General features: G+C 41.9%; 1 protein-coding gene across 1 annotated transcript; it reads right to left on the bottom strand.

The window, feature by feature from the left end:
* Positions 1–4,749: 4,749 nt before the first annotated feature.
* On the bottom strand, positions 4,750–5,442 carry LOC123408360 (phosphatidylinositol/phosphatidylcholine transfer protein SFH13-like). The gene is made up of 3 exons (XM_045101485.1): positions 5,328–5,442; positions 4,810–5,199; positions 4,750–4,757 (listed from the first exon to the last, which is right to left on the bottom strand). Exons 1-3 carry the CDS (start codon positions 5,332–5,334, stop codon positions 4,750–4,752), a joined length of 405 nt encoding a protein of 134 aa, XP_044957420.1. The 5' UTR covers positions 5,335–5,442.
* Between the last annotated feature and the right edge of the window lie 20,144 nt (positions 5,443–25,586).

Raw genomic sequence — 25,586 nt, 5'->3', positions numbered from 1 at the left:
GGCAAAGACTGGATGAAACGGACCTTGTGGCACTATCAGGTATGTCACCTTTTCAATTCTCAAAGTACACATTTGAAGTAATTTAACAAAACAAAATGTTTGTTAGGAAAGTCAAATGACCTAGAAATGGCCAGTTGTACGCTGGCTTAGTGTCATAAGCTTAAGCTTGACAAAATAGTAGGAAAAACATGCAGTGGATAAACAAAAGGGCATGAAGTTGTAAGTAATGTATCTGCTGGAAAGAGATGACCGGAACAACATAAAAGCAATAAAAGGCTTCAGATCATCATAATCATCTATATTATGTGCTCAGTTAGATCATCATTGTAGGCCTTGAAACCAGCATTGCAATTTCAAATTTAATACCACAAATATAGTTGTTACCGCTGGCCAAGTACCAGGTCACCATATTCTCCTATCAATGACACCTTCCATTTAACTGCATTCCAACAGGTAGCCACACTATCGGAATGGCCACATGTGTTAGTTTCAAACAACGGCTCTACAATCAGCATAGAGATAACAAACCGGACATGACACTGGAGAAAATGTTCTATCACAAACTGGCATCAGTGTGCCCACGCACTGGAGGTGATAACAACATCACCCCGCTAGATTTTGCCAGCCCTCCGAAATTTGACAACAGCTATTACAAGTTGATAGTGGAGGGAACTCAGGGAAGAGGACATCTTAACTCTTCTGTGGACCGGAAAGGACCCGGAAATAGCACACCTGGTCAAAAGTTACGCAAAAAATGAGTCCTTGTTCGCCTCGCCTCCGTGAACGCAGGTGGGCGGCAACGATCGCCTACGTGGCAGCGGCGCAGGGCGGCGCAGGTGGGAGGCGACGCTGGGCCCTACGGTGGATGAGTTGGTCGCCTCCGTGGGCGGCATGGCAAGGTGGGGCAGCGGCGACTGTTGCCCCCTTAGCTACGGCGCAGCTGGAGGAAGGCGACGGAGGTGAGAGGCGCAGTTGGGCGGCGCAAGTGGTGCTGGCGGCCGGCGCAACATCGGATCGACCGTCGCCGGGGTCGGGCGGGGCAGGAGGTGGCGGCGCGCTGGAAGTTGAGATTGGATCAGGAGGTGCGTGCGGCTGCTTTTTTTTCTTTTTTTTTGCTTGTACCGCTTCGTTAATTTGTATTGGTATAAGGACCGCGCGTTGAATAGCAAAAAAATGAGGGACTTTTTTGTAAAAGCACCACGACGGACGGCAGAAGCAGTAGCTGCTTTATATATACTAGTAAAAGGGCCCGTGCGTTGCACCGGGTGTAAATAAAATATGCTTAGACAGTTGGAAAAAACTACCACTAAAACAAAATTGCAATGAGTCAAACAACCATATAAAAATAATTTTTTCAAATAATTTTGGTTTAAAATAATTTTTCAGTTTCTAAATCCCATATCATTATCAGAAAACAAACTAATAAGTAAACATGGATATGCTCTTCCTTGATTTTCCAAATGGCAAGTTGAAACACTTTTTGTTGTTAAAATCGAAGTACAATATCGAAAGTATTGGGATAAGATTTCCAATCAAAGTTGACGAATGATTTTGGTTTAAATAGTCAACAAAACAATGCTATTAGATCTGATTGCTGCATGTCTAAGGCTCAATGTTTCCACATTCCATGGTAATTAAAGTAGAATAATTAGAATTTCTATTACAGTTATGAGTACATCAAGGACTAAATGAAACATGTACAGGCCGACCATCATTTTCTGAAGTATTTCCCTTTGCTATTATTTCAAGCTGCATAGGATTACATTCAACATAACTTAGTATGTATTTATACCAAGTTAATCTGGAGAATATATGATGGTGGTATTAAAACCATTATTTCAAGTCAAGGGAAGTACTTGGTGTTGCACTCAAAGCTGAGATCGCAGGCCCGTAGTAGCCTTGAGTAGGAATGCAGCAAGTGCCCTTGCGAGCCCAGAGGAGACGAATCTCAAGAAAGTTCTTCGTGACAGGAACAATGTAAAGAGACTGAAAACATAACAGTGACATTTTGAACCCAAAATGAAAGCCGAGAGAACCTACTAAATATACTTAAGATGTTGAGGAGATACTGAAATATGGACGAACCTGTTGTTGGAACTATCAACCACGAAATTATTTGTCACCAGATTCAGATTCCTAAGTAGAAGGAACAACAGGCAAAAAATCAGAAGGCATTGATCGTACTTCATACCATATTCAGGACTTCTTTGCGATAGCTTAAATAAGAAAAGTTAATTTATGCATAAATTTTGAGCTAGTCTGTAAGATTAATGTCTCACTTCACTCAGAATAGGAGCCATAGGCATCTTAAACAATTTTATAAATACTTGTAAGATAAATGCACCAAAACAGTGTTTCAGGTATATCAAATATGGTTCTCGCTTATTTCATCTGTACATTATAAGCCTAGCAAGTAAGCTCAGGGGCCTAACTTAGACCAAACGTGCCCTTAGTTGGGCTATATTTGATTGAGCAAAAAAGGAAAGTTTCAGGACTTGGAACATACAATTGTGAATCTTTAGCCCAAGAAGGAACAGTTCCTGAGAGCTGGTTGTAAGAAAAATCTCTACAAAGTAAAAAACATGAAAGCACCATCAGAGATTAAATAAACACCTTCCTTCGTTTACTGTGTAAATAAAATTAACCACATTACATACAAATTTCTAAGCGAAGATCCTATTGAGCTTGGGAGGTTCCCTGAAAGGCTATTATTCCCAAGAAATCTAGTCACAAGAAAATTTATAAACATTAGCTACAATAATGATGAAAGCCTTCATTTCATAGAAATATGCTTTGCAAGTCAAGGTAGTCCATACAAGAAGCTTAATGAGTTCAGATTCAACAAGGTTTGTGGAACTTGGCATGTGATGTTGTTGAAACTCGAATCCCTGTAACAAAAAAAAGAAGGAGAAGGAAGGATGTCATCAGCCAATGTGTAATCCAGAATGATGCAAGTATCTTGCACGAAAGGAATTTGGCTGTAGTTTACTTTGGAAATAAAATGCTTACACCCGAGAGAAACGGGACGACTCGGAGCGGGATATCGCGGGGGCGTTTGGCTCATTATGCTGCAGCAAAGAAGTGCAGTGTTGCAAGCTCCAAATATGTCATGTGTGATCTCTGGGAAAGATAAACATACTTGCTGCATCCTAACAGGAAAAAAATACTACATACTCCTAACGGAAGGAGGACACGTTTATGTTCTCTACTTCAACACAGTTCGCACACATGTCGCCGTTTATCCTCTTTCTTCGGCAACAAATACTTTCATTATCTAGTTAATGAGCAACTTACACATAGACAATATTTGATGGTAGGTAATTTAGTAATGTAGAAAAATAGTAGGATCCGTTATGTACGGTCTTATACTCAACTATAGCAGACTAAAATTTGAAGGGTCCAAGTACTTTGGTCAACTCATTATTTAACACATACAGGCTCATACTTTAACTCTATCACAGAATACCCAGAACAACTATTGTGAAGGTCCTTAAAATCGAATAGAAGCAAAGAGTTTCAATTCACCTAACCTAATGTACATGGTCTATGTAATGGAAAAACTGTGCTTCTTGTTATGTGGTGGGCATCAGAGGTTGGCTAGAAAGGAAGATAAACGATAAACATTATTTCTAGCAGAAAATAATTGAACTGAAGTAAACACTTCTTTAGATGTAAACAAAAGTAAACTCTGAACACTAAGAACAGAAAATAGACTGAAGTTCTGGCCATGCATTATTTATGAAAATAAACTTCAAATTCTTGAGTGTGTGAGACAAAGGACATAGTGTAAATCAAAATCTCTAATAGTAGATGAACATCCAGCCAAATCAGATAGCCACGATATCTATTGTAAAAATTGAACAGTTCAAACAAACAATGTCAAGCTACTTCTACCAGGAACGGAGGAAGTATATTTATTAATAAGAATACTAACATGTATGTGATGATATCCTGATTAAAAAACTAAATGAAGGAAAAGTCCCTCAAAAGAACAAATCAAGAAAAGAACTATATCCAGAAAGAGGAGATCAAGCGTATACCCAAGCACACCATCAGCTAACGCCAAAAAAATGCACTTGCATCACATAAGCGCATATTCACTAAATGAATCAGTATCTAGCTACATGCTATTGCCAAGGACTCACATTCAATGGGAAATTATACCCCCAGAGTTGTTGAAACCGAACAGTTCAAGAACCAAAGAAAATCTCAAACAGACCAAGTGATTCGAGCAAGAACCACTGGATTGTTGCATGGGATTATGCAATTAGACTAATAATCAAGGAAAATAGCAAAAGAAAGGGGCCTCAGAGGCAACGTCGTTCGATGTAGAAGCATGCCCTGATACTTGTCCAAGAAGGCTCTCTCAAAGTCTTGCACATGATACTTGATGAAGCGGTCAACTGTAGTGATATTCATCAGTTTATTCGGGTCAACTTTCCCTAATCTCTCGATGTATGCTGGCCTTCCTTGCCTGTCAACTCCATGGTAACCCTGAGGATAGTAGGAAAGCACCTCGTCTAGCTCTTCAAAATCAAAATCCTACAGGATTCAGTTGTCAGAGGCAAGTGGTGGTTATATTGTCGAGAAGAAGTAAAAGTCTAGTTTAAGAATAAGGATACTTTTCCTGCAGGCCAGCATCATTAGTCTCACTCACCTCGAGTATTGTATCCGCACCGAATTCTTTTCTCCATTGAAGCATCTCAGCCCACATATGAATGGCTTTCTCAGTATCAAATTTCCTTGCCTTCAAAAACCTACAGTGCATAAAAAGGCAGGGTAGTTTTAGGCTTCTAGAGTAATTAAGACAAGAAATTCTCTGTCCATGCTTCGGCAGCTCTTTGTCTGCTGCTGAGTTATGTTTGAGCACCAACCTCAGCAACATGTGATAGTAATTTTGCTTGTCACACAGCAAGTTCCTGCTCAAAAGCTCTTGCTGAAATGTGAACACGGCGCGTTCCTCCTCCTCGTCTCTGACATCTTCAATTGTGAAGGAAGAAGCCTGATGCTCCACCTTCCTCTTCCCCCGCTTCTTGAGCGAATGCGTAAGCTTGCTTGACGCATTTAGCGCTTTCTTCTTGAGTGACCCGCCGATGGACAGCCTTCTCCTCTCATCCTCCGAGTTCTCCACGTCTGACCTCCGATCTTTTCGCTCGTCGAATAAGAACAGACCCTCCATGCTCTCTGACCGTCGCCGCACTTCATGCAAAACACGTCATTACAAATTAGTAAACACATCAGCAATGCAAGACATTTTTCTAATAAAGACTGTCGATCTCGCAGCCTCTACATCAAGCTGAAAGATGAAGAAACCGGATTGGTTATACCTGACATTTTTCTGGAAGCAGCAGACTGAATTTACAGGTTGGGTGACTTCTGTTAGGCGATTATATTGTTATCTTCATCCACACAAATGCACCTGGAATGGAGTAGACATCGAGCAGAGTATCATGACAATATATGCCTGTGAGGCTTTAGAGTACAGAACAACACTATCTAAATTTCTTTGCATAAAGGTACCATGAGAGTATATGCTTGTCAGACTTTAGAGTACACAACAACACTATCTAAATTTCTTTGCAAATATAAAGGTACCATGAGAATATATGCCTGTCAGACTTTAGAGTACACAACAACACCATCTAAATTTCCTTTGCATAAAGGCCTTCTTCGGCATGAAATTAATGTTCTAGGTAGACATGACATGCCTTTGTTCTGACGTTACCAAAGCAAGTCATTAACAAGAAAATGAAATTGTCACCATTAATGTGAAAGGAATCGGTAGGTACATACTCTCCCTTCTCTTTTCACCATCCACATTGTCCTTTATTCCCAGGAGGCCGAGCATCCATGGCCATGGAGCGCCGTCGTCGGTGGCCTCCACTACGCGTCGCCGCGACGGATCCTGACCTGATCCGCCTCGTGCTGACGTCCGCCACTTCCCGCCGTCCCCCGCCTCCCAGAGCCCTTCCATCGTCATCCTGTGTCGTATGGCGCGCGGATCCGGGAGAGAGGCATCGGATCTGGCCGGTGGAGATCCCGTGGCGCGCTGAGCTCCTGGAGAGAAGGAGAGAAAATGAGATTAGAGAGAGAGAGGGGGGGGGGAGAGAAGGCAGGGGAGCGGCGGCGTGACCTCGGAATCGACGGTGGCGTCGGACGCCGGACTACGCGAGGGAGGCACCGGATCTGCCCGGTGGAGATCCCGTGGTGCGCTGAGCTCCTGGAGAGAAGGAGAGAAAAGGAGATTAAAGAAAGAGAGAGAGGAAAGAGAGAAGGCAGGGGAGTGACGGCGTGACCTAGGAATCGGTGGCGGCGGCGCCGGATGCCGGACGACGCGCGAGGGAGGCCCAGGAGGAGGCGCAGGAGAGGAGGAGCTCTGGGTCGGGGATAAGGGAGGAGGCGCTAGGGGAGGAGGAGCTCGGGGTCAGGGATAAGGGTTGCGGGCATAATTTCTAACAATTGCAATGGTTTTTACGTAAAAAGCGAAACGTTTTTCCTAGAGTGCCACTTAAACAGGGACTACGGGTTGAACATCTAAAACCTTAGGGGCTTTTTTGCAAAACTACCATGACGACGGACGACAGAAGCGTTAGCTGCTTTATTAGGTTTATTTAAAATGCAACATTACTATACGCCACCTCCTGTGACATGATTGATAGTAGTCCAGACCATTTCCACGGTTCTGTTCCTATTTTTCTCCAGTTTCTTTCGGTTTTCTCGGCTTTTTAATTTCGGTTTCAGCTGGTTTCGTCCATTTGTGTCGTCCTATTTCTTCATAGATTTTATTTATTTATTTTCACACTTGTCTACTTGTTTCAATATACGTTGTACATTTTCCATATAGTTGTGAACCATTTTTTGATACATGTTGAACATTATTCAGATATAATACATACACTTTTTTTCAAATATACAACTTGAATATATATTTCCTATATGTGATGTTTTGTCAAATACACCTTTATTGTTTTTGGCATGAATCATTTTTAAACTATGTGGGAATATTCCTATAGTGAAAACACATTTTTGTAAAATATGATCAACATAATTTGCAACGCACGAATATTTTGTCTATATGATACATTTTGGAATCGTATTTCTAAACAAGAAAAACATTTTTTTTTGTATACTTGTTCTCAAAAATGTCAATATGACATTGCTCAATGCATGAACATTTTTTTTAAATGAACATATATGTTTAATGCTAAGAATACTATATAATTTGCACCATTGACTTGAATGGCGGGCTATATAAAAAACAATGATAATTTTCTAATAGTTGCATAGAATTTTTTATACAGCGTCTTGACTTTTTTTAGTGCGTGATGAACATTGAATAAATTAAAACTTTAAATACATGATATATGTTTATAAACAAATTACAAGTAAACATCAGTATAGAATAAAAAAACTTAACAATACTTGGGCCTGCCCACTGTACGCTTGCACGAATCTTCTGAATCGTTACAACCGATTTATAGAAGTGCCTGTTAAAATGTGCATACAGATCTAAATATTCAAGTTTATAATAAAAGACATAAATCAAGAAAAAGTAAGAACTACAGAGGAAAATGTTAAACAAGAGATCGGAAATGGGGCAAAAGAAAAACATGACAACAAAAAATTGTGAAAATGCACGATTGGCGGTCGAGGACATATGGGTATTTCTGTTTTTTCTGTTTGTTTCTACTTCTTTTGAATATTTGTTTTTTATTCTCAATCTTTTCTCTCACTAGTTTCGGTTTTTTCCCTTCAGGTTTATTTCTTTTCTATTATTTACCTTTTCATGCCACTAGACAATATTTCTTATATGATGTATAAAAGTGTTTTTCTTGATAATTGTAATCATCTTTTTTCAATGTATATATTTCTTTCATACGTGACATAAAGCAATATTCATGTATGATACCATGAGCATTGTCTTTCAAAAATGTGAATTTTCTTTTCATGAATATTACTTTATGTCACATGTCCGTGCGTTGTGAGGGAGAAACAAACTCTCGCACACCTGTAGTGAATCGTGTGTGTTGCCACTTTTCCTCTTTGTACCATCATTGAAGGGCACCGACCTACCGTGGGTTCGATAACTCAGGGTCACCTCCAAAGACGAGAATCCTTTCTGCTCCTTTACCATATCACTAAAGAGATTAATCAGTAAGTTAGTTTTATATTCACCTAGTTACGGTGTGACGTTTGACAATCCCAAAGTAACAATCATGTATGTCGGACCACGTTGTTCTCATCGTCTAAGGATGTGAGTAAAAATTTAAACTTCATACAAAATACCGACAACAATTTAGACGATGTGACCTCATAATATTTTATAAGTTGGGTGTATCAAACAACATTGTTCTGCCAGCATTGTTTTCTCATTATTTTCTTCATCCTTATCACATTTTACAAGGCGAGTGATTGCGGAAAGAGGATCATCAACAATACATTAGCTAGTCCAAAGGATAGACTAGGGATCTTTATGGTGTTTATGTTTACTACAAAGTAAATGAGTTTTCCTCTAAACTCATACTCATGATCGTTGCAATTGTAGAACAAAAATATATACTCAATTATTAACTGTAGATGAGATAGTCATCGCTTTATTATTGACTCTAGGCATATTTTCCACATGATTATAACGAGGTTGCCCCTCCAACTGGGTGTGGGGGGAAATGAAGAGGTCCTCCGCCAACAACTACTCCGAGTGAGAGTTTGACACCTACCACAAGGAGCATAAAAGTTCTCACATGGGATAGTATTATGGCAATGTAGGTTGTGGTGGTAGAGATCTTTAAACTGTCATCGTAACTTGTACTATTTAATTTATGCTTGTTTTATGTTTAATGTGCATCTGGTCCTACTAGAGTGTTTAAATTATGCAATGAACCACTGAATGTTTAAATTATGCAATGAACCACTGAATGTTTAAATTATGCAATGTACTACAAGAGTGTTCTAATTATATGATTAACTATCCTAGTGTTTAAATTATGAAATGAACTACCGTAGTGTTTAAATTATGGAATTAATTTTTTGTTTGTTTCCTTCATGTTTCTTTAAAAATGCGCTCACTTCATGCTTCATAATTGTTTGGTTCATAATTTTTTATCATAAAGTTTGTTCAATTTGTCAACATGAATGTCACAAATGGATCGTGTTTGCACCAACTGTTGCTACAACAACATGCTCAACCTATGCCACCACGCAGTTCAGTAACTGAAGTTTAAGTGTGTAAAGCGGAACACATTTTTCACACAGCTTTCCAAGAACTTTTTATCTAGGACAGTATATTTGAATTTTATATGTTGTAGATGAGTTATTAATAGTTGCGGCCAAGAATTTCCTACCTTTTGTTTTCTTTTTAATTTTGGCCAGATCTTCGTGTGCTGGCCAAGGAATTAAGGCATGAATTCAAGGAGAAAGGTCGGAATTTCCAAAGATGAGGAGATTATATTTCGGGTCGACATAGTCATCTTAAAATAGAATAGGTACTTTAGTGTTATTGTCACCAATGTAGCAGACCGAACCTTTGTGTTGCCATTGTTGGAGAAAACTTGCAGCAACCTAGGAGAGGGAAGTTGCCGAGAGGGTCTACATGGATTGTAACTAATTTGATCCAAAGATCATGGTGTTCTACAACATACATGCTCACCATAGTTCCCAGTATTGATCCCCGATGAGTACAAATTATGTGATTAATTTGTTAGCATTTTTGTGCCTACCCCATAGGCTTTATGTGATTTTACCATGTTCACACACTTCATTTTGGATCAAATGTTAGTTTATGGAAGAAATATCAGAAAATGGTAGGGGAATCACATAATTAAAGGGATAATCACCTACCTTAAGAGAAAGAATAAAATTGGGCAAAGGAACAGGTGTAGCAGGACCTCCAGACGGAAATACGGTGTTCCATACAACCGTGGCCGCCCGTATGAGAACTTGTATGGAGTGCCATCGTCGCCACCTCCTCAAGTATATTCACCCTGTGAAGATCGATCGTGCATCAAAGACCGATGGACACAAGAAAATCATACAAAAGTAGGAACCCTGGTCACGAGAGCAATCCAGATGGAGGAACCGACAAGAGGAGGCCACCACCTCCACCATCTTCATCAAGAGGGCTCCAATATCACCCCAACACCATCAACATCACCATCTAACTTTTCCCAATTGTAATCTCAAGAACCCTAGAGGAATAACTTGTGTATTACATGTGTGATTCGATCATTTTCTCCATCCTTGGTGGTATGTTGTTTGTTGCCTTCATGAGTGAGTAGTTCCCTTAGTACTCACGGGTATGGATTAACCCTAGACTAGGGTAGTAGATCATCTGATATCAGGATTTGACATCCTATTTACATAGTTAAGTTAATGATCTTCTTGACATTGGGGGAAGTCGGCCATCCAATGTATGTCAATTTTGGACGAAAGGTTATTACTGTTGGCAAACCGTGTGGTTCCACACATGGGTGAAGTATAAGGGTGGACAAAACGGTCTGGTCAGCCGGTCCGTCTTGCTTGGTCCACGCCCGCCCAAAAAATACGACAGTGCAGTCTTGAAAATATGGACCGAAAAAAGGTCGGTCTGGTTCGGTTAGGTTAAAGCTTGGTCCGACCAAGCTGTAATGCCCCAGAGTGTAACTTGCCATATTTGGAACCTTCATGTGTGGGTCCATGATGTCATTGCCTTGTGAGATATATGCATGTGTTATTTCATGTGATCATACCTTGTCTCCCCTTTGCATTCATGCATCCATATCATTCATGCCTTCTTTGTGTTTGTTTTTGTTATGGTTCCTTGGATGTGGTATGTGATGTGATGTGGTATGTGATGATGAAGTGGGGTTTGAAAGTTGGGTTGCAACTATGCTAGTTTCAACTAGGTTTCAAACCCCCCTTCTCTATTTCTCAAGCTCAAGATTTACTTGTTCTAACCCTGGTTCAAAAATGTATATCTTTTAGGATATTTTCTGGTGGATGTGGTGCTAGGTCTAATGTGTTTTTAAAATATGTTTGAGAGGGGTGTTTATTCAAAAAACAGACTATTTAATTCTGTTTTGTAAATATTTAAGTGCTCCAAAAATCCTCTTTGCATTTTATTTATTTGGGGCATAATTCCCTTATGCCCAGGGCATGTTGTTTTATTTTTAGGTTCATAGATTTTCCCTAGGATTATTTATTTTTGCTGTGGCTGTTTTAATTGGAAAAACCCCAGTGGGTTTTCCCTTCCTTACCTGACGCCTCCGAGTGGGCCTCCTCCTCCTCGCTGGCCTAGTTACCTTCTCGCGCGGCAGCCCACCTCCTCTTCCCTCTCCTGTGACGCCGTCTCCCTCTTCCCGCACCTTTCCGTCAGTCCTTCAGAGAGAGGCGAGACAGAGAGGCGACACCGAGGCTCACGGACGTCGAGGCAGCCTCCCTCGCTCCCTATTTATTCCTTGGCGTCCGGGCCGTGATCTAGGGTTCCTCCAAGCATCACCACCTCCTTTCCCATCTTCTTCCTCCCTCTCCCTTGTCGACAGAAAATAGGCAAGCTCCTCCTCCGCCATGGCCGATCCTTGTTGAGTTCATCGCCGTCGTTGCCGTACGCCTTCGTCCTCTCCAAGCAGTCCAAGAGCACACGGGACCTCAGGGGAGTCCGTTCCCGTAGCTAATCGATGCCGATCAACCCGGCTTCCACTACTTCGACGAAGACCCCTTCCGCTCCGACGACCACCTCCGCAACGACTTCTTCCTCGATGTCCCCTTCTTCCTCTCCGACATGCGTGACCTCCTCGACCAGTGGGTGAGCAGCAACACTCCTCCCTGTTCCCCTGTCAGCAGATCTTGCGTAGGGCCGTAGCAGCGCCGTCGTGTTCTGCTCTGTTGCCTACGCCGCCGTGCACGTTGTTGTGTAGTTGTAGGGCTTCTCTCGTCGAGCTTAGTGGTGAAATGGAATCGTGGGAGATCCCTCTCCCTTCCAGCAACGAGCCCGTGTCCAATTTGTAGAGAATCGCCGGCGGTGACCCTCCCCTGTTCCGGCCACCATCGGGCTGTAGCAGATCCAGAGAGGGTTGCTCAAAAGAGCAAAGCCCCCCCCTCAGTTAACAATCGAACACGCATCGCAGTGGCAGTGGTGTAGTTTTGGCTTCGCGCAGGTCGTGGGTTCGAGCCCCTGGAGCGCACCCCTTTTGCTTATTTCTTTTGTTTTGGGCATGGTAGCAACAGGGGGAAAGCATATCCTGCTTCCTCTCCCCTCTCTGTCGAGCCCAGAGGTGTAGCGCAGTGGTAGAGCGTGTGTGCTGTGCACAGGAGGGCATGGGTTCGAATCCCCTCTGTCCCCCCTTTGTATTTTTTTGTGTTGCTTGTGCTGTTTTCCATTTAGTTACTTCATACCTTGCTTGAGCAGCAACTGGAGGTGCTCATACCTCACATCCAGTAGGTTTGTATCTTTGTTATTTTGCTAGTATGCATGTGTAGGTGTATGTGCATGTGTTGATATAGATGTGAGCATGGATGTGGTGTGTGCTTGTGCATATGTGCACTAGTGCATCTGTAGGAGTAGTGTGTGTATGTGGTTGCAAGCACACCCTTGTGTGAGTGTATGTGTTTGTGTGGGTGGCCTTGTGAGTGTGAGCTCATAGCATGTGTAGTTGTGTGTGTGTGTAGGGATTTAGTGTGTGCATGTGTGTGTGTGTGTTAGTACTAGCAGGTGTAGGTACTAGTGTGTGCATGCTTGATTGTATGTGAGTGTGTATGGTGATGTGCTATGGCACACATACATGAGGTACAACCCTCATGCTCATCATTGCATATGTGGTTGTGAGTAAGAGCATGTGTAGGTGATGAACTAGTGAGTATCACATATGATATGGCACTATTTGGCACTTTAAGATTCCATGTAGTTTTTCCTTTTAACTTTGTGCCTACATGTTGTATGCAAGTACCTAGGTATTATATATGTTTTGGGGGTAGAAACTTTCCAGAAATCCATTGGTGGAATCAGATTTCACTTGGGAACACTTTCTGGAAAAGTCATTTTTCTGTTTGATGCTTTGTTTAGAGCTTGGTGCCATGTGGTGTGATGAGCCTAAGAGGATGATTCCTTGATGTGGAAGTAGTGGGTGAACCCCTCTATAGCATGGTGGTTTTTTTATTCTTAGGAGATTGTATGTGCAAGTTGTGCCTTATCAAAGTAGGCATGTGGCTGAAATTGTCAGCTTAGTGAAAATCTGTGATTTTCACTAAGTCTGAGAAACTGCTCTTATTTTCTTCCCTTGTAGTTGTGGTTGCAAAAGTTCATGTGTTGGGAATCAACCCTTGCAATCAACTAGAGAGTTGGAGCGTTTGTGTTTGTCTAGCTCTCTGTCAATTTTCATGCACTTTCACTTCCTCTAGATATTGGTTTGGGGGCTGTCAAAATGCTTCAAAGCATAAACAGCTGGTGAGAATCTGAGATTTTCACTAAGTCCGTGAAATATGTTATTTTTGTCCAAGTTAGAATCTGTAGATCTTTCTGTCTGTAACTCCTTTGAATTATCTTCTTGCTCATGCTTGTAGAGATTTTGAATAGCTTTTGCCACATATCTTGTTTGGCACATTTGGGTGGCTGTAGGTGCTTTGCATGTTGCTCTCAAACTGCTATGATGATGTTTAGGACAGATTGCATAGTTTTGTTGTCTTGAAGCTTGTGAGTGCATAGCTGATGGTATGGTGAGTTTATTTGCACCACCCCACCTATAATTGTTTGTCTGGTCATGTGGCAACCTGGGAATACCAGAAGTGTGCCATTGGAGTGTGCTTGTGGTGGATTTGATCTGTAGGACTCCGTATCTCGTTTCGTAGTTTCCGGTTGATCCGTAGCTCCGTTCTCAATGTTCTTTATATGTTTTTTGCATCGTTTTCTCGTGATGCACCTGTTCATCTCATCTCCATGCATGCCAAGATAGCTTAGAGAGAAGTTCTGTCCAGAAGTTTGTCTTTTCTTCTTATGCTTATGCAAGTGACTAGAATAGAGATGCATGTTCATTCTCATCTCATGCATCATGTGTTTGTTGCATCATGTTGTGTTGGTGTTCATTGGCTGTTATTTTTATCTTGGGTAGCACCAGGATTGGAGAGCGAGTACGTGGATTCGGGAGAGTACGTGCAGGACGAAGAAAAGAAGTTCCAAGCTGAAGACATCACAGGCAAGATGACCGTGACCATATACCTTCTCTAGCTTTGTTATGCTTAGATTCACGTTTCCTTCGTCATATGCTCGCTGCCTACCATTGATATAATTGCCTCTGGATATTTCCATGAAACCCAAACACTTTCCCCTCCTAGCTAATGTTGTATGTCTAAGTAGGCATGCTCAGCTTCTAATGTTAGCGTTGCTAGTTGCAGGTGCTTGCTGTCTCATGTGATAACATGAGTTTTGACATCATTATGCTTTAAACTGCTATCTATTTAATTAATGCACATATATACTTGGTAAATGACGGAAGGCCTAGCCTTTTGCCGGGTGATTTGTTCCGTTATTGCTGCCTTAGTTTCCGGCTACCGGTGTTTGATTCCATAACTGATCGCTCCTAACACGTTCGGGGTTGTTATGGGGACCCCCTTGATAAATCGTGTAGTGTTAAGACTTGTCCGGCAGGACCCAACATTGGTTTTAATTTGCTAATCACTTAATAATAATTCTGCATAGGGAATAGATACCCCGAGGATTTAATCAACAACCCGGGCCAGTGCTCCTCATGAGTGTTGGTCCAACCCAGAGCAACTTATTACGCTCCCCGGGGCAACTCGGTGTTTTGGCGTGTTAACCATCGCTCATCCATCGTGTCATGAGACTGAGATACGCGGCTCTTATCGGGGTCATCGACACGACGGGAGGTCCTGCTAGTCTTGTCTTACCTTAGCGACATATCTTGCGTATAGGAATCCCGGTGAAGCTTTGGTTCTCCCCAGAGTTGAGGTTTTCCTCTAAGGAATCCGACGAGATCACGAGATTCGTGATAGAGGATTACTTTGCGGCCCGTGACCGTTTGTGATGGACTGGTTGGAGCACCCCTGCACGGTTTAATCTTTCAAAAAGCCGTGCCCGCGGTTATGTGGCAACATGGATTATTTGTTAACATCCGGTTCTAGATAACTTGAACTAATACTAATAAAATTGTCAACCGTGTGCGTAACCATGACTGTCCCCTTCGAAGACCTCTCTTCGATCGGGAACACGGTGGGGTTATGTTTGATGTAAGTAGGTGTTCAGGATCACTTAGTGATCACCTAGTCTTCGACCACTCGCATAGACCACCACATTTATAACTCTGCTCTATGTAAGTTAGCCACCATAAATGCTTAGGATGCTGCAACCTAAACACTGAACCTTCCTCACCTAATAACTTGACTAGTTTCGGTACCAAGGTCATATATTGTTGAGTCCCCGTGGCTCACAGATTACTTCAACACCCCAACAGGTACACGTACGCCCGACACAGGTGATCCCGATGGCACGCAGCTGGCGTGGCAGTACGATGAGGAGAACGACCACCTGTACGTGAACTATCCAAAAGACTGAGGTATGGACGTGATCATGGGCAAGCATGCGGGATAGCATAGCCTTTTTCTTATGTTATGTAGTCCGTAGCGAAACTACCTTGTGTGAATAAATGTGTGGATGTAAACTCTAATATTATCTATGTGAGATGGAAAACGATTCCCTATTTGTCATTCTTAAATTATGTATGTGCTACGTTTATCTTGCTTACGAAACGCATAGATGCGGTTCTTTCCATTTTGGGGCATCACCCCCTAAATAGGAAAGGACCGCATCTTAGTCGTTACAAGTTGGTAATCATAGCCTTACGATCATAGGAGCCTTTGTGTGATCGTACTTGGACGAGTCGAGTCTAGTAAAATGTTTTGAGTCTTAGTTATATCGGAGAGTAGGTTTCTTTTTTCTCCTCTTCCATGCTCTGGTGAGGTTCTCGACTTAGGAAATCTTAATTCTACTTCGCTTCTCGCTCATTTTTTTAGGATCACGTGGGTATTTTGAAATCTATATGATATCGATGTGACGGAGTTCTGTCTTGGTGCCTCCTGTCTGCCTTGATTTCTTCCGGGGAGTTGAGCTCCAGGGGATTCTTGTGCACATCGCCATCATTCAGATTTCTGAGTATCTCAGAATGAAGGATGTTTGTAATTGCTTCAATACTAGTAGTGGTGAGATAACCCCGATGTCCCCAGTACCGGTGCAGATTGTTAGGGAGTACTGCCATACTTTGTATCGTTGTGATCACGAGGGTCTGTGTTAGATGAAGGTCCGACATTCTGGTTATGTGTTGACGGATGTGATACATTGGACGGGTTAGTATAGGAGTTGTGTGATTATTACTCCTTGTATCCGTGTACCAGATTGCATGACCAGATATTTTGGGAGTTCATAGGTGGGATATCAAGTAGTGACTTATAGGACAATCTTCCTACAGATGCATGATGTGAGGTTGGGATTCGACATTCAGTGGGTACGTTTGTTCACGGTCGTCTTACAGCGGTTCTCGTTGTGTCTTAAAGAGTCATTGTAGCTTGCTATGACTCGGGGATGCTTTGTAAGTCGTGTGCACTACCTTGCACAGGATGGCTACTGTAAATTTGAGCCCATGCGATCTTATCTACGAAGATATCGGATGAAATCTCGGTCATATGTTTGTTTCGAGCAGTTCTAGCTCATACTTGTTTGCAAGTGGTCTTAATCAGAATTTTGTCGACAGTCACTTTGAGGAAGCATTCTTACTATTTTGTTCGAGTGCAATTGCTAATATTCCTGCTAAGAAATTCCTGCCTTTTTTATTCAGCTTTACCTTCAATATTATTTTGTGGGCTAATGTGTTGTCCGTCTTCAGGATGGCTCCACCAACTCGTCAGAATCCAGGTCGTGAGGGTGCTGAGATGCCGCCACCACCCCCTCCACCAAAAAATCCTCCACCGCCGCCTCCTCCTGCAGAGGCTTGGCAAGCGGTGATGGCTGCTACAAATGCAAACACTCAGATGCTGATGCAATTGTTGCATGAGAGGACTAATCAGCAGCAAGGCAACTTCAACCATGGTGGCAATTAGTTTGCTAATCTGAGTTAGTTCCTGTCAAATCAGCCGAAGACCTTCACGTCGTGTGACCAGCCGTTTGATGCTGAGGATTGGATTCGCGACATGAACAAGCACTTTGAGTGTAGCAATGTTCGTCCAGAGGATTTCGTCAAGTTTGCAACATTCCAGCTGAAGGGGCAAGCATCGATCTGGTGGCAGCAGTTGAAGGATTCCAGGGGTGCCAGAGTGATCAGTTGGGATAAGTTCTGCAGAGAGTTCATGTCCCACTATATTCCTTCTAGCTTTGTGGAGGATATGCGAGAGAAGTTCAGGCACTTGAAGCAAGGTGGTAACTCCGTGTACAAGTACAACGTCGAGTTCCAAGAGCTAGCCCGATATGCCTTGCATTACATTCCAGATCAGAAGAGCAAGATCTATCAGTTCAGAGGTGGTTTGAAAGAGGATTTGCAGCTAGCCCTTGCTTTGCACGATCCTGAGGAGTTCGATAAGTTCTACAACTTGGCTCTCACGGCTGAGGCAGCTTTGCTCAGGGTGGAGAATTCAAAGAAGCACTTCAGAGATTCCAGCTCGTCATCCTCAACTCAGGTGATTCAGAAGAAACAGAAGTATTGGGTGTTGCTACTTCTCAACCAACTGTGCCAAAAATTAACACGTTGACGGAGACTTGCTTGCGTCGTTTTTTCCCTTGAAGAGGAAAGGGTGATGCAGCACAGGAGCAGTAAGTATTTCCCTCGGTTTGATAACCAAGGTATCAATCCAGTAGGAGAATCTCGTCAAGTCCAGTGTACCTGCGCAAACACAAACGAGCTTGCACCCAACACTATAAAGGGGTTGTCAATCCCTTCAAGATTGATTGCAAAGTGAGATTTGAAGGCGGAAAGTGCAACGAAGTAAAAGAGTAAGGCTGAAAATATAGTGTGGAGTAGACCCGGGGGCCATAGTGTTCACTATAGGCTTCTCTCAAAATAACAAATATTACGGTGGGTGAACAAATTACCGTCGAGCAATTGATAGAACCGCGCAAAGTCATGACGATATCTAAGGCAATGATCATACATATAGGCATCATGTCGGAGACAAGTAGACCGGTACTTTCTGCATCTACTACTATTACTCCACACATGGACCGCTATCCAGCATGCATCTAGTGTATTGAGTTCATGACGAACAGAGTAACGCCTTAAGCAAGATGACATGATGTAGAGGGATAAACTCAAACCAATGATGAAAACCCCATCTTTTTACCCTTGATGGCAACAACACGATACGTGCGTCACTACCCCTTCTGTCACTGGGTGAGGTCACCGCACGGTATGAACCCAAAACCAAGCACTTCTCCCATTGCAAGAAACATAGATCAAGATGGCCAAACAAAACCCACAACTCGAAGAGAATTACAAGGATATGAAATCATGCATATAAGAGATCAGAAGAAACTCAAATAAGATTCATATATAATCTTATCATAAATCCACAATTCATCGAATCTCGACAAACACACCGCAAAAGAAGATTACATCAGATAGATCTCCATGAGCATCATGGAGAACTTTGTATTGAAGATCCAAGAGAGAGAAGAAGCCATCTAGCTACTTGCTATGGACCCGTAGGTCTATGATGAACTACTCACGCATCATCGGAGAGGTCATGGTGTTGATGAAGAAGCCCTCCGTATCCGAACCCCCCCTCTGGCAGGGTACCAAAACATGCCCCAGATGGGATCTTGCGGAGACAGAAGCTTGCGGCGGCGGATAAGTACTTTCGACGATCTCCTGATTTTTTCTAGAATTTATGGGAATATATAGGCAGAAAACCTAGGGCAGAGGAGGCCCAGGGATCCCACAAGACTGGGAGGCGCGGCCCCCCTGGCCGCGGCTAGGGGGCTTGTGGGGTCCGTGGAAACCCCCTGCCTTGGTTCTCAAACTTCCCGATCTTCTTCTCTTTCGGAAAAAATCTTTTTGGAAGTTTCGTTCCGTTTGGACTTCGTTTAAAATCCTCCTCTGAAAAGGGTCAAAAACACGGAAAAAACAGGAACTGGCACTTGGCACTGAGTTAATAAGTTAGTTCCAAAAAATATATAAAAGGCATACAAAACATCCAAAGTTTGACAAGATAATAGCATGAAGCCATCAAAAATTATAGATACGTTGGAGACGTATCAAGCATCCCCAAGCTTAACTCCTGCTCGTCCTCGAGGAGGGAAGTGATAAAGACTGATTTTTTGATGTGGAATGCTACCTAGCATAGTTGTCCTTTGCAACTTCTTTCGTGTGACATGAATGTTCAGATCCATAAGATTCAAAACAATAGTTTGCTATTGACATGAAAACAATAATACTTCAAGCAAACTAGCAAGGTAATCATGAACTTTCAAAATAACAAGGCCAAGGAAAGTTATCCCTACAAAATCATATAGTGTGGCTATGCTCCATCATCCTCACACAACTAATGTAAATCATGCACAACCTTGGTATTGGCCAAGTAATTGTTTTCGCACTCTTACTTTCTCAAACTTTTTATAACTATCACGCAATACATGAGCGTGAGCCATGGATATAGCACTATAGGTGGCATAGAGTGTGGTGGTGGTTGTGATACAAAAAGGAGGAGATGGTCACATTGACTCCGCGTATCAAAGGGCTATGGAGATGCCCATTAATAGATATCAATGTGAATGAGTAGGGATTGCCATACAAAGGATGCACTAGAGCTATAAGTATGTGAAAGCTCAAAAGGAGAACTAGTGGGTGTGCATCCAACTTGCTTGCTCATGAAGACCTAGGGCAATTTGAGGAAGCCCATCATTGGAATATACAAGCCAAGTTATATAGTAAATATTCCCACTAGTATATGGTGGTGACAAAACGAGAGGCTCTCAATCATGAAGAACATGGTGCTATTATGAAGCACAAGTGTGGAAAAAGATAGTAGCATTGTCCCTTCTCTCTTTTTCTTTCTCTCTTTTTTATTTTTTTATTTGGGCACTTAGGCCTCTTTTTTTTTCTTTTTTTTATTTGGGCTCTTTCGACTCTTTTTTTATTTCCTCACATGGGACAATGCTCCAATAATGATGATCATCACACTTTTATTTACTCATAGCTCAAAGCTTAGAACGATGATGACTCTATAGGAAATGCCTCCGGCATGTACCGGGATGTGCAACGATCTAGCTTGGCGTATGACGTTGAAACATCTCGCTAGCTATCTTACGATCATGCAATAGCAATATGAGAGTGACGGCACAAGTCATGAGACGAAACGGTGGGAGTTGCATGGCAATATATCTCGGAATGGCTATGAAAATGCCATAGTAGGTAGGTATGGTGGCTGTTTTGAGGAAGGCATATGGTGGGTTTGTGCACCGGTGAAAGTTGTGCGGCACTAGAGAGGCTAGCAATGGTGGAAGGTGAAAGTGCATCTATACCATGGACTCACATTAGTCATGAAGAACTCACATACTTGTCGCGAAAGTTTTTATTAGTAATCGAAACAAAGTGCTAAACGCATACTCCTAGGGGAAGGGTTGGTAGGTGTTAACCATCGCGCGATCCCGACCTCAACACAAAGGATGACAATCAATAGATCAATTATGCTCCGACTTCCTAACATAGCGGTTCACCATATGTACATGCTACGGGAATCACTAAGTTCAACACAAGTATTTCTAGATTCACAACACCCTACTAACATAACTCTTAATATTACCAAATCCACGTCTCAAAACTAATTGAGAGGAATCAAGACTTCTCTTTCTACTCAATGCACATGAAGATGGAGGTTTTTGTATCCTCTTTGGGTACCTATCACCTTTGGGATTACTTCCATAAGCCAACTATCAAGTCACGCACCGCCGTGCTATAAAAGATCTAAGTGAAGCACAAAGAGCAAAATTATCTAGCTCAAAAGATATAAGTGAAGCATGGTGAGTATTCTAGCAAAATCACGATGAGTGCATGTCTCTCTCTCAAAAAGGTGTGCAGCAAGGATGATTGTGACACAACAATAAGAAAAGACTCCTACGATACAAGACACTCCAAGCACAACACATATCATGTGGTGAATAAAATATAGCTCCAAGTAATGTTACCGATGGATTGAAGACGAAAGAGGGGATGCCTTCCCGGGTCATCCCCAAGCTTAGGGTTTTTGGTGTCCTTGAATTTGGCTTGGGATGCCTTGGGCATCCCCAAGCTTGAGCTCTTTCCAGTCCTTATCTATTTGTCCATGAGAACATCACCCAAAACTTGAAAACTTCACAACACAAAACTTAAACAGAAACTCGTGATAACATTAGCACAAGAAAACAAACTACCACCTCTTTAGGTACTGTAGCAATCTTGATTTGTATTTATATTGGTGTTGGGCTACTATATTCTCACTTTTCCATGGCTAGTACCCCTGATACTATCCATAGTTTCATCAAAACAAGCAACCAACTCAACAAAAACAAAATCTGTCAAAAACAGACCAGTCTGTAGTAATCTGTATACTTCGTATACTTCTGGTACCTCAAAAATTCTGAACAATTACGACTGTGTGGGAAAATGGCATATCAACCAGCAGCAAAAATAATCAACTCCAAAGATCTTTCTGAATAAAAATGAAAAATCATCTCGTGAGCGAAAATTTCTGTCTTTTTCCAGCAGGATCAAACAACCATCACCAAGACTAGTCATAAAGGTTTTGCTTGGCTCAAACACAAAAAGAAACACAAAAGACACAATCATAATAGAATTATGATAGCATGGACTCAACAAAACGGAAAGCAAAAGATAAATTCATTGGGTTTCCTCCCAACAAGCGCTATTGTTTAACGCCCTTAGCTAGGCATAAGGCAATAAAATCACGTATCGTCGTCTTTGGTGCTCAAACCATAAGTGGCCCTCATCATGGATTCATAAGGCAACCTTATTTTATTTCTAGGAAAGTGCTCCATGCCCTTCTTTAAAGGAAATTGAAATCTAATATTCCCTTCCTTCATATCGATGATAGCACCGATAGTCCTTAGGAAAGGTCTACCAAGAATAATAGGGCATGTAGGATTGCAATCAATGTCAAGCACAATGAAATCCACAGGTACATTCCTATTTGCAATAATAAGAACATCATTGATCCTTCCCATGGGTTTCTTGACAGTAGAATCCGCAAGATGCAAATTAAGAGCACACTCTTCAATCTCATTAAAACCCAGAACATCACATAAAGACTTTGGAATCGCGGAAACACTAGCACCCAAATCACACAAAGCATTGCATTCATAGTTTTTTATTTTTATTTTGATAGTAGGTTCCCACTCACCATGAAGCTTTCTAGGGATAGATACTTCCAATTCAAGTTTCTCTTCAAGAGATTTTATCATAGGTTCGACGATATGATCGGTAAAGGCCTTGTTTTGGCTATAAGCGTGTGGAGAGTTTAGCATGGATTGCATCAAGGAAATGCATTCAATCAAGGAGAAACTATCATAATTGAATTCCTTGAAATCCAAAGTAGTAATTTCATTACTACTCAAAGTTTTAATATCTTCTACTCCACTTTCAATGCTTTAGCATCAAGATAGATGGACTCTGAATCATTAGGGCATTTTTCAACCAAAGTGGATTCATATCCAGCCCCATCATCATTGGGTTTGACACAAGAAAACAAAGATTCAATGGGAGTCACACCAAGCAATTTAAGATCTTCGTGATTCTTATCACGAGAACACGCCTTTTTAAGCCATTCATGTCTAACATGAATTTGGGCGGTTCTTTCTTTGCTCTCAATCATGGAAACACGCATAGCTTTCAAAGTTTCATCCATATTGATCTTGGGAGGAGCACATATAACTTTCAAAGCATCAATATCACTAGACATTCTATCAACGCTCTTAGCCAAATCGTCAATTTTGAGTAGTTTTTCCTCTATGGACGTATTGAAAATCTTTTGCGAGTTGATAAACTCTTTGATATTACTCTCTAGATCAGAGGGTAATCTATTGTAATTTCCATGAGTATTGTGGTAGGAGTTGCCAAAGTTATTAGAGGAGTTACTAGGAAAAGGCCTAGGAACATAGTTTCCTCTAAAGGCATTGTTGTTGCCAAAATTATTCCTACCAACAAAATTAACGTCCAAGCTAGCGTTGCTACTCTCAATCAAGGAAGACAAGGGAATATCATTAGGATCTAAAGGAGCACTTCTACTAGCAACCAAATTCATTAACTCATCCATCTTAGCACTCAACGAGTTAATTTCTTCTATAGCGTGTACCTTCTTACTAGTAGGTGACCTTTCAGTGTGCCACTGAGAGTAGTTCGTCATGATATTGTCTAGGAGTTTTGTGGCTTCCCCTAACGTGATTTCCATGAACGTTCCACCTGAGGCGGAGTCCAAGATATTTCTAGAAGCGAAATTCAAGCGAGCGTAGAAGATTTGTATAATCATCCAAAGACTCAAGCCATGAGCGGGACAATTCCTAATCATCAATTTCATTCTCTCCCAAGATTGTGCAACATGTTCATGATCAAGTTTCTTAAAATTCATGATATCATTACGGAGAGAGATAATCTTAGCCGGCGGAAAATACTTGGATATATAAGCATCTTTGCACTAATCCCAAGTATCGATACTATTTTTGGGCAAAGACGAAAACCAAGTTTTTGCTCGATCTCGCAACGAGAAAGGAAAAAGCTTCAATTTAATCACATAATTATCCACATATTTCTTCTTTTGCATATCGCAAATCTCAATGAAGGTGTTAAGATGGGATCATGCATCTTCACTAGGAAGGCCAGAAAATTGCTCTTTCATAACAAGATTCAGCAAAGCGGCATTGTTTTTGTATGACTCCGCACTAGTGGCGGGAGCAATCGGAGTACTAATAAAATCATTATTATTAGTATTCGAGAAGTCATAAAGTTTGGTGTTTTCAGTCATGGTGACTTCAGCAAGCAAGCAAGCACACAAGCGAACAAAGAGCAAGCGAGAGAAAAAGGCAAACAAAAAGGCAAACGAAAAAAGCAAACGAAGAAAAGGGAAAATCTTTTTGTAATTTTTTGTTTTTCAGAAGTGGGGGAGAGGAAAATGAGAGGCAAAAAAAGTAAATGCAAGAGATGAGTTTGCGACACTTACTTGGGTGAGTTAATGACTGGATCCTCCCAGACAACGGCTCCAGAAATTCTTCTTGCTACTTCTGAAACAACAGTGCCAAAAACTGACACGTTGACGGAGACTTGCTTGCGTCAGTTTTTCCCTTGAAGAGGAAAAGGTGATGCAGCATAGAAGCAGTAAGTATTTCCCTCAGTTTGAGAACCAAGGTATCAATCCAGTAGGAGAATCTCGTCAAGTCTAGAGTACTTGCGCAAACACAAACGAGCTTGCACCCAACGCTATAAAGGGGTTGTCAATCCCTTCAAGATTGATTGCAAAGTGAGATCTGAAGGCGGAAAGTGCAACGAAGTAAAAGAGTAAGGCTGAAAATATAGTCTGGAGTAGACGGGGGGCCATAGTGTTCACTACAGGATTCTCTCAAAATAGCAAATATTACGGTGGGTGAACAAATTACTTTCGAGCAATTGATAGAACCGCACAAAGTCATGACGATATCTAAGGCAATGATCATACATATATGCATCACGTCCGAGACAAGTAGACCGATACTTTCTGCATCTACTACTATTACTCCACACATCGACCGCTATCCAGCATGCATCTAGTGTATTGAGTTCATGACGAATAGAGTAACGGCTTAAGCAAGATGACCTGATGTAGAGGGATAAACTCAAACTAATGATGAAAACCACATCTTTTTACCCTTGATGACAGCAACACGATACGTGCCTCGCTACCCCTTCTGTCACTGGGTGAGGTCACCGCACGGTATGAACCCAAAACCAAGCACTTCTCCCATTGCAAGAATCATAGATCAAGCTGGCCAAACAAAACCCACAACTCGAAGAGAATTACAAGCATATGAAATCATGCATATAAGAGATCAGAAGAAACTCAAATAAGATTCATAGATAATCTGATCATAAATCCACAATTCATCGGATCTCGACAAACACACCGCAAAACAAGATTACATCGGATAGATCTCCATGAAGATCATGGAGAACTTTGTATTGAAGATCCAAGAGAGAGAAGAAGCCATCTAGCTACTAGCTATGGACCCGTAGGTCTATGGTGAACTACTCACGCATCATCGGAGAGGTCATTGTGTTGATGAATAAGCCCTTCGTATCTGAATCCCCCCTTCGACAGGGCACCAGAACGTGCCCCAGATGGGATCTTGCGGAGACATAAGCTTGCGGCGGCGGAAAAGTACTTTCGATGATCTCCTGATTTTTTCTGGATTTTATGGGAATATATAGGCGGAAAACCTAGAGTAGAGGAGGCCCAGGAGCCCACAAGCCTGGGAGCCGCGCCCCCTGGCCGCGACTAGGGGCTTGTGGGGGGTCCCTGGAGACCCCTTGCCTTGGTTCTCAAGCTTCCCGATCTTCTTCTGTTTTGGAACAAATCTTTTTGGAAGTTTCGTTCCGTTT

Source organism: Hordeum vulgare, chromosome 7H (assembly GCF_904849725.1).
Source record: "Hordeum vulgare subsp. vulgare chromosome 7H, MorexV3_pseudomolecules_assembly, whole genome shotgun sequence".
Lineage (NCBI taxonomy): Eukaryota > Viridiplantae > Streptophyta > Magnoliopsida > Poales > Poaceae > Hordeum > Hordeum vulgare.
This window is presented reverse-complemented; position numbering and strand designations above follow the sequence as displayed.